The sequence below is a fragment of the Myotis davidii genome, unplaced genomic scaffold, assembly GCF_000327345.1.
Source record: "Myotis davidii unplaced genomic scaffold, ASM32734v1 scaffold172, whole genome shotgun sequence".
In the NCBI taxonomy this organism is placed as follows: domain Eukaryota; kingdom Metazoa; phylum Chordata; class Mammalia; order Chiroptera; family Vespertilionidae; genus Myotis; species Myotis davidii.
Genome location: NW_006284343.1, coordinates 3,744,158 through 3,752,987, shown reverse-complemented (window position 1 = coordinate 3,752,987; position 8,830 = coordinate 3,744,158). Strand labels below are relative to the sequence as shown.

General features: G+C 59.8%; 1 protein-coding gene across 3 annotated transcripts in view; it reads right to left on the bottom strand.

Moving 5' to 3' along the window:
* Positions 1–233: 233 nt before the first annotated feature.
* RAB37 (RAB37, member RAS oncogene family) overlaps positions 234–8,830 on the bottom strand; it is a 10,998-nt gene continuing 2,401 nt past the window's right edge. Inside the window, exons 1-9 of one of the 3 annotated variants that reach the window (XM_006754608.2) lie at positions 8,700–8,824; positions 5,755–5,865; positions 4,777–4,818; positions 4,227–4,293; positions 4,078–4,130; positions 2,866–2,931; positions 2,213–2,269; positions 2,058–2,134; positions 234–1,873 (exon numbers count right to left, since the gene is read on the bottom strand). In XM_006754608.2, coding sequence (XP_006754671.1) covers positions 1,768–1,873; positions 2,058–2,134; positions 2,213–2,269; positions 2,866–2,931; positions 4,078–4,130; positions 4,227–4,293; positions 4,777–4,818; positions 5,755–5,865; positions 8,700–8,792 — 672 coding nt within the window. In that variant the 5' untranslated portion in view covers positions 8,793–8,824 and the 3' untranslated portion in view covers positions 234–1,767. Of the gene's footprint in view, positions 1,874–2,057; positions 2,135–2,212; positions 2,270–2,865; positions 2,932–4,077; positions 4,131–4,226; positions 4,294–4,776; positions 4,819–5,754; positions 5,866–8,699; positions 8,825–8,830 lie in introns of those variants that run through there. The other 2 variants (XM_015570738.1, XM_015570746.1) reach the window with 2 other exon arrangements.

Below are 8,830 nucleotides of genomic sequence, written 5' to 3'. Positions count from 1 at the left end.
AAAAAAAAAAAAAGATCAGGACCCTAAGATAAGCCTCCTTTCAGCTCCTCACAGAGGAGAGGCTGGTCACAGAGGCCGGGCAGTCTGTTAAAGGGTGAGGTGACTACTTGGGGCCATTGAAGGACGAAGATCAAATGATTTTGGCACTCCAGGGCAGTTCCTCCAGCAGGAACACTCCTTTCAACATGATCCCCGCTCCCATGCCGCATCTCAAAGAAGCAGTGGACAGGCTGTACTTTCCAAAATACTGCAATTTAATTCTGAAAAAAACAAATGCTAGAGGCCCAGAGCAGCCCGAGGGACTGGGTCCCCAGTGACCTGCCCTGGGCAAGGTCAGGCTCCTCCCTGCGTTGCCTGGGAGAGGCCTCGGAGAGCTTCCTTATCAGGGCCCAAGTTGGAGCTGCTGACTCGGCTCGGACCGCGAGATTTCTGCCTTGAAAGCAAATCCAGTGGCCTCAGACACGTCCAGCGCGCGCCTCTTTCTCGCCCCTCTCCCCTGCCCCTGGCCCGGAGAGCCAGATCATAGGCGCCTCTAGGTTGGGACATGCGGGCCTCCTGTCCCCCTCCAGTTGCTGGGGTCAGGGCTCTGGGAGACGTGTGACCCAGCCCCACATAAACTCCTTGCTGCCCCTTCCCCCTCCCCAGCCTTCCCTACATGATCTTGTGTTGCACACGTTCGGGTTAACCCAGAAATGGGTGGCCTCTCCTTCCTGACCCTGTCTCAGTAGGAGGGGAGATGAAGCAGTTTGGGCCCTGGGTCTGTTTGAGAACATAAGGGCATCGTTGGGAGAGCCAGCACTTGGGTTGAGGAGAAGACATGGGGGTGAGGTTTGCTTCCCACCTACTCTGGAGACGGGGATTTCTCTTTAACGGGCTCTTTCCCCAGTAGAAGCACTACAGCTGTTTGAAGAAATAGCAGGCGGACTGCATACCCGCCAAAGGGTTGAGACCGGACAATCAACTCTCCCTCACTGTGACCTGAGGTGCCTAGGGGCATAGCAGAAAGGAAAGGAAGACCAGGGATCCAGGGGGGTCCAGAGAGTAGCAACCAAATGCTCCCAAGGGCCCGTTGTGCTTGTGAGCAGGAGGAGAAGGGCCACACCTCCTGGAGGGGGGCTGGTAAGGCTAGAGGTAGCCAAAGGGACCCAATCTCTGCGACTCCTCTCTTCCCCTACCAGGAGGGAGCTGGGCCCCGCCCAATCTCCACATTGCTTATCTTCCCTGATAAGAGATAGGCTTTGGTCTAGCTCCCGGCACAAGGGCCCATCTTCTGGGGGAGACGGCTCCCTGGGGAGCTGGAGGAAATGAAGGCGGGGGTTGCTCAGCCTCTCCCCCACTGAACTGAGGGTGGGAACAGGGTCACTGCCTCCCTCCTGCCCCAGAAGCGCATGTTCCTTGGTAGCGAGCTGGAGCATCACTGCCCTCACCGTGGCTAGGAGGGCGGCCCAGCCCCCGAGTCCTAGTATCTACCAGAAGGCTAAGGCCATCAGGTCCCTACCTTGGTTTTCTGGTGCCCCCTGTGTGTGTGTGTGTGTGTTAAATTATGTATCACTAAACTGAAATATAAATATTTTACCCTCCCTGGGGATGCAGTGAAGCTACAGGAACGAAGGTAGGGGTGGGGGTACAGCCCCCAGTTGGGAAGGGGCTGTGCACTAGGCCCCCAACTCTCTCCCCCATTGGCTCAGCTGCTCAGAATCAATCAGGTCTTGGGGAGCAGGCTGCATCCTCGTGGGCCTCAGGAGCCACCTCTCAGCCCCTTGGGTTTCACAGGAAGGAGCAACAGCCGGGCCGCTGCTTCTGGGACTCCACATAGTCTCGGATCTGGAAGCTGGGCTCGCCGGCCTGCAGCCCGGCCCTGTATTTCAGCTCCCTGGAAGAGGAAGAGGCAACGGGGTGGGCAGCGAGCCAGGTGTGGAGCATCCTCCCCTCTCCCACGGCCGGGGGCAAAGGGACCTCAGAGCGCAGGTGCAGTTGAGCCCAAGGGCCAGGCCCTACTGGACCCCCAGATGGTGCCACCGGGCCCTGTACCGTCCCCTTCCCCGCCCAGCTCTCACTTGGCAATGGCCAGAAAGGCTAACTCCACATTCATGCCCGTCTTGGCGCTGGTCTCCATGAAGGGAACTCCGTACTCCTGCCAAGGAGAGCGTGTCCTCAGGGCCAGCCTCTGCTTGCCCCCACCCGTCACCCAGCCCACCAGGCAGCCACTTACCCTGGCCAGCGTCTCTCCGTCTTCCGAGCGAATCACCCTCTCACTGCTCACATCTGCCTGTAAGCCCAGGAGGGTCACTCTGGGGAAGGAAGCCCCAGCCCGCCCCTCTCCTGCCCCTTCTGGCCCATCTGTTGCCCTAGGAGTAGGCACTGCCCGCCCCCTGCTGGTGGCCTGTGGGACTGCAGGCTGTATGACTAACTCCGGGAGAGGTTTCCACCTGTTCAGGAGCAGTTCCCCAGAGGCCAGGCCTGGAATCTCACTCCCTCTTGGGGAGGTGGGTAACTAACTCGCCTGGGCAAGGGCGCGGAGACCCAGCCTCAGAGGGTGACAGTAGCTGGGGCTAACTTTTCTGCTCTTAACTCTGCATCCGTGACCCTGGTTACTGTGACCTAACAGGGGCCCAGCAGCTGGGCAGCCTTGGATCTCACAGGCAGCAGCTAAACTTCCCCCACAGGGGCCGTTCCAAAGCTTACGGACAGATAAGATGGACTGAGCCGCCGGGACAGTCTGACCCCTAAACTGGAGACTGGAGAGTCCTTTGCTGGAAGGGTGACCAGCTAACACTTGCGGGTGGTGATGAGGTCGGGTGCAGGCAATGCTGTGGCAGCGGGAGAGGAGGTGCAGGTGGGCTGGTCCTGCCGTGGACCACTCACCTTGTTGCCTAGCAGCATGATCACCACATCCTTCTGGGCGTACTCATGAATCTCAGTGAGCCAGGCCTGTGGGAGAGGGTGAGCTGAGCCGGGCTTAGGCTGCGCCCCAGCCATTCTTCCCCTCCCTTTTGCCCCTCCTCCTTCTGCCCTATTTGATTATCCTGGGCTACCCACTGCCCCCTCCAACCCTGATGCCCTATTCATTATCGTATCTGCATCCTTGTTCTGGCCTCCCCAGTCCTGAGTGTTTCCAAACCCCACACAGTGCGGTTCTTAGTTCTATTGAGATGGCAGCAGCTTTGTCTCAGAAATCAGTTGGCAGTCACCAGCGATTTCCCCTTGAGGATTCTAAGGCCACATGAGGGCTCAGTGATCAAAAATACGATGATTGATTAGTAATGTCTGCCATGAGCATGGGGTTGGCAGTGATAGTATGAGTGCCATCCTCTTCTTTTGAGTTTAGAGAGGGAGCAAGGGAGGAAGGGAAGGAGGGAGGAAGGGAAGGAGGGAGGGAAGGAGGGAGGGGAAGAGGGGGGGGGAGAGAAGCATCAATTGGTTGCCTCCAATATGTGCCTGACCGGGTGAGGAATCCGCAACCTAGGTATGTGCCCTGACTAGGAATCAAACCCACGACCTTCTGGTGCACGGCATGATGCTACAACTGCCTGAGCCACACCAGCCAGGGCTCTATTCTCTTTTTAAGCTGTTTTATATCTCCCTGTCTTGTCTCCCACTTTGCTTGTCGGCCCCTTGAGGTCAGAGAGCATGGGAAACCTTTACGGGGTGGCACACAGGGTCAATGCTTATATTTGTTGAGTGATCGTCTATTTTCTTCAATAGTTTGGTGGTGAGGACAGAGCCACGCACTCTGTCCGCCTGAGTCATTTCTTGCAACTTGGACTAGATGTTCGGATAGACCTTTCTGCTCGCCCTCCCCTTGGCTCCCGGGGGTAATTGCCCAGGGTGGAGCTCGGTACTTTCTGAACTTTTGTCATGAAGGGCACTCATGAATCACCGTTGGGCTCAGCACGGCCTGGTCTCCATGCCCACATGCCCATCGCATACCCAGAGGCAGCGGATTACGCCTGAGTCACCGCTCAGGTATCTGCGAAGGCAGCAGCGTTCCGGGCTCCACCCCCTGCCCCAGAGCAGGAGGCAGCCCTGAACTCTGCAGCCCTGCCTTCTGCTGTGGTGGTGGACAGAGCGACCTACCCGGATGTTTTCGAAGGAAGACTTGTTGGTGATGTCATACAGCAGGAGCAAGGCTGCAGGGGGAGAGAGAGGTCACACAGGGACTTGGGGCAGAAGTGCAGGGGTCCCAGGTGGGCTGGGGAAGGAGTTGGCGTGCACCTGGGACTCACCTTGGGCATCTCGGTAGTAAGCGTGGGTGACACTGCGGAACCGCTCCTGCCCGGCGGTGTCCCAGATCTAGGAAGGGACGGACACACGGTCAGAAGGAGGCAGGCGCAGGGGCGGTGGTGGGCAGAGGAAACCCGTGTCGTGGTGCGAGAGGCGTGTGGGAAGGCGGCCTCCTTGCTCCTCTGCTTCTCACAGGCTCCTGACACCTGCCGATCCCTGCCTGCTGACAGGTCCGAGTCCTCCAGCTTCCTCAGTGCTGTGGCCCCTTCCCCATCCCAGGGACGAGAGCGGGAGGCAGGGGAGGAGGAGCCAGCCTAAGCTTGTCTGAAGGCACTTGAGCGCCTTTGTTAGAAGGGAGGGTGCCTGGGAACTGCTTTTTCTGCAGACATCAAAGGAACAAAAGCCGCTGTTGCTTCTTGCGGGCCCCACAGGAAATTACCCCAGGCCGAGGCACGGGGCAGGCCACGCCTCCTGTGGTTCGGGGTGTAGAGCCAGGGCAGGCCCTTCACCCCTCCTTCCCCTCCCCTCCCGCCCACAAAGCCTGCCTCTCACCTGCAGCTTCACCCTCACACCGTCCACGGTCACCACCTTGTTCTGAAAGAGAAAAGGGCACAGGGTGGCCAGAGGGCAGGGCAGCCCGGCTCCTGCGCTCTGCTGACGTCCTATGAGGAAGGAGCGTCTGGTTCTGGTCGTTCCCCAGGACTGGAGGGGGTGTGGTGAGCCTCAGAGCTGTCCCAGCCAGATCCCTTCATCAGGCAGCGGGCCCCTGTCCCCAGAGTCCTGCTGAGGACCCCTCTCCTCTCTGTCTGTTCTTCTCACTACACGAGGCTAAGGGGAGCCCGAGGACTTGCCGGCTCTCCCCTGGCAGAGGGCTGAGAACTGGGGATCCCACCCCGCCCCCACTTCCGCCTGCCTCTCCAGGAGCTGGGTCCCATCCTGCAACCAAGCTCTGAGAGGTGAGATGCCCCAGCATCCCGGGGACCTCCTCTGGCTGCTCCCCAATCCTCCTAGTGGACTGCCTTCCCCTCCATGGGAGGTGCCCCCCACCGCTGGTGGACCCCTGCCAGGGTTAGGCGCTCACTCCTCTGACCCTTTGGGGAAGCAGCGCTCAGAGGCCTCAGTGTCCCGATGCAGGTTTGTCAAGAAGGACTCTGAAGGTGAGAGGAGGGACCCTGGCAGGCTGCTCTCTTCCCACCTGGCCAGCCCAGCTCCTCCACCTGGTGCGGCGGTGCCTCCCGGAGCCCCAGGAAAGCCCGGCGAGGGGGCACCGAGTAAGGGGCTGTGTCTGCCCCACTGGGGGCCGAACTTTAAGACTCAGTCTCTCAATGTTCCTATCCCGCTGTGGGCAAGGAGCCAGCCCGGCCTCCGCACACGAGTCCACTGCAGTGGTCCCGTCCCTGGGGCAGCCCTTGTGCCCTCCGGGCAGTGAGCCACCGTCCTGCAGCTGGGGACAGGTGGAGGGCAGGGCAGTGCCCCGGCCTGAGCCACAGCCCGGCTCGCTGCGGGAGGCAGAGCCTGCAGCCACCTCACCCTGAAGTCTATGCCGACGGTGGCTATGAAGGTCCCGGACAGGAAGGCCCCGTCTTTGAATTGGATCAGGAAACAGGTTTTCCCGACGCCCGAGTCTCCCAGAAGCATCACCTAGGAGATGGGGCAGAGGCAGTTAATGGGGAGCTGGGGCGCATTTCTGGGCTTCCAGGGAGAGAAGCTCCGGACAGAGGGGCAGAGGGCGAGGGGAGGAGGCTGACATGGGGGAGGAGGCTACCGTCGCACTGCCTCTTCCCTCCACACTCTCGCCTCTCGGCTCTCCCTCTGACCTCAGTCCTCCCCAACTTCCTGGGAACTTGTGCTGAGACCTCAGCACCATCGAGTCCCCAGATGTGCTCCCTGGCCCTGGAGAACCACCCCATCTGTCTCAGACACGTTGGCCCTGCCCCACCGGGCCCAGATCCCCTTGCACTGCGTGTTCCAGCTGTGCCTGCACACATGCGTGGGCAGAGAAACAGGCAATACACGTTAAAAAAAAAATCAGGAAGTGTTAATACTTGGGACAGGATTGCCAGCCGACGGAGGTGTCACCACCTGATGAGGCGGGGGCACCGCTTTTGCAAAGGCACATTCTAACCTTACTATCGTTTTGGTCACTACACTTATTTGGAAGTTTCTGATGATGTTACATGTTTTTTTTTCTTCTTTATTTGATGTTATGTGTTTATAAAAAGGTTGCATGGCCTGGCCAGTGTAGCTCAGTGGTTGAGAATCAACCCATGAACCAAGAGGTCATCGGTTTGATTACTGGTCAGGGCACATGCCCGGGCTCCAGGCTCGATCCCTGCTAAGGGACGTGCTGGAGGCAACCAGTTGATGTTTCTCTCTCATGAATATTTTTTTTCTCTCTCTCTCCCGTCCTTTCTCTTTAAAATTAAAAAAAATTTTTTTTTTTAAAAAACATTGCATGAATCAGGAAAGATTCAACTTTATACCGAGGTGGGGAGACATTTAGTCTGAAGTTCTTTCAGCAGAAACCTCCCAAGTGGGACAAATGGCCACAAATTGGCATCACTGGTTCACTGTCAGGCAGCGAGTGAGGGGCGGAGGGGTGTGTCCCGCCCCCTTATCGCTAGGCCAGTCTCTGCTCACCTTCACTGGGGAGCACAAGGGGTCGGGAAGGCGAGCCCCCTGTCCGGATGTCCCTCAATATTGGAGAACAGAGGTCTGGACCTAATGCTGGAATTCTCCCAGCTGGCCCATTAGATGTTAATGGGTTGGAGAAGGACTAGGCCTGTGTTATTCTTGAGGCTCTGACCTTGACAAAGGCTTCTCTGCTGAGCCTGTGGGATATGGGGATGAGCTACTGTGCTGGAAGGTAAGGGGCTGAGCAAAAGGTGATGAAGGCTGGGGTCCTGGCTTGTGAAGGGGGGCTTTGGGAAGATTCCTGAACTGTGCATGGTTCCCACAGTGGCTAGAAGGACCGAGGGAGGCTCTCTTTGAGGCCTCTCTAGAGCCTGTTAATGGCCAGGACCAGTCATGTTGCATGAAGCACCCAAGACGTCAGAAGAGTGGGTGCAGGGGGGCACTGCCTGCTGCAGCCCCCACCCCTTCTAAGGCAGCCCCAGGAGCTCCTCCCAGGCTGTCCTGGACCCAGTCTCCTGGGCAGGCCTGGGGCGCCCAGGCTGGTGGAGGCCACTTGGCCCAGGGGACGGATGGCGGGGCCGAAGCCCTCTGTCGCCACACTGGTCCTGGGCTCGTAGGTCCCAGCCCCCAAGAAGGAGGGAAGGAGAGTGAGCTCCTGTGTGCTTTACAGATCACAGCTGCCCTGAGCAAACGCTGCCAGCCACCTACTGCTAAACACAAACAGCTGCCCAGCCTTGCCACCTCCTAGGCAAACAGCTCATTGGCTTGTCCGGCCAGGAGGTCAGGCGGTCCCCCTAGCCTGGGGCTGGCTCCCCCCGGCTTCCCTCCCACCGAAGGCCCAGGGGCCCACTTCCTGCCAAGAGCCCACACAGGACGCCTATCTCAACGGCTCTGGGCGGCTGACTTGCGGAGTGGCTTCCCCTGAAACAATGGGGGCGGAGGCCCCAGCTCCTGGCTAGAGTGAGCCCCCCGTGTCGAGGGGAAACCAAGGCACAGAAAGCGCAGGTCTCTTTCGAGGCCCTGCGTCCTGAGACCGGCGCCGACCCGCCCACCTAACACGAGCCTGGGAGAAGGCTGGGAGCGCCCACCTCCTTTCGCACCTCTTTCAGGGTCCCTGGTACCCGGCTGCCCCCAGGGCCCGGAAGGAGGGCACACAGACCAGCGTCCATTGCCACCCTCGCCTGCTTCTGTACGGGTCACCCGTGGAGGGACTGAATCCAGAGAGCGGGCTTCCACTCCCCAGGTGGGGGGACCTGTGAGCAATCACTGGGATCCTTCTCAGGTTCCGAAACCCCCAGGTGGGCCTGCGTTCTGGAGAAGGAGCAGCAGTGGGAAGGGAAGAGGCAGAACCTGGGGGCGGCTGGAGTTTTGGGCCTAAGGAACCCATGTCAAGTCTCCGCTGAGAGCTTAGCTGGGAGAAGGGCATTAACCCCGTTGCTCGCCGCCAGGGGCTGGCCTCTCTGGGTGTCCAGGCATCCAGCTTCCTAGCACCCAGGGTGGGTGCCTGCGTCCAGGAGCGTTAACCCTCAGCGAGAAGCCTGGGGGTCCCCGGGGACTCACATTAGCCGGGAGCGGCAGAAGAAAGTTGGGTTGGGAGTTACTTCCCAGCTTCCTCTCCCTGGCCTGGCAGAGCCAGCGCAGATACCAGAAGTTGGGATGAGCCTAGCGGCCATGTCCCTCTTCTCGGGGACACCGGCTGCCTGGCTGGGTGGAAGGACATACGCAGCCAGAAAGGCGCAGGGTCCCGGGAGCCCCAGGGTCTCAGGTTAAAGGGCGCGAGGAGGGGTGGCCCTCGGCACCCGCAGAGGTGTCCCCCAGCGCTGGACGCAGTGCCCACCCACCTTGCGCGCAAGATCGTAGCTCGGGCTGGAGGGCGGCGAGAGCTGGGGGGCCTCGCCATCCTGGGTGGCAGCGGCGCCAGGCGTGCCCGTCATGTTCCTGGACCAGAGGTGAGCTGGCCCCGCTGCGCGCG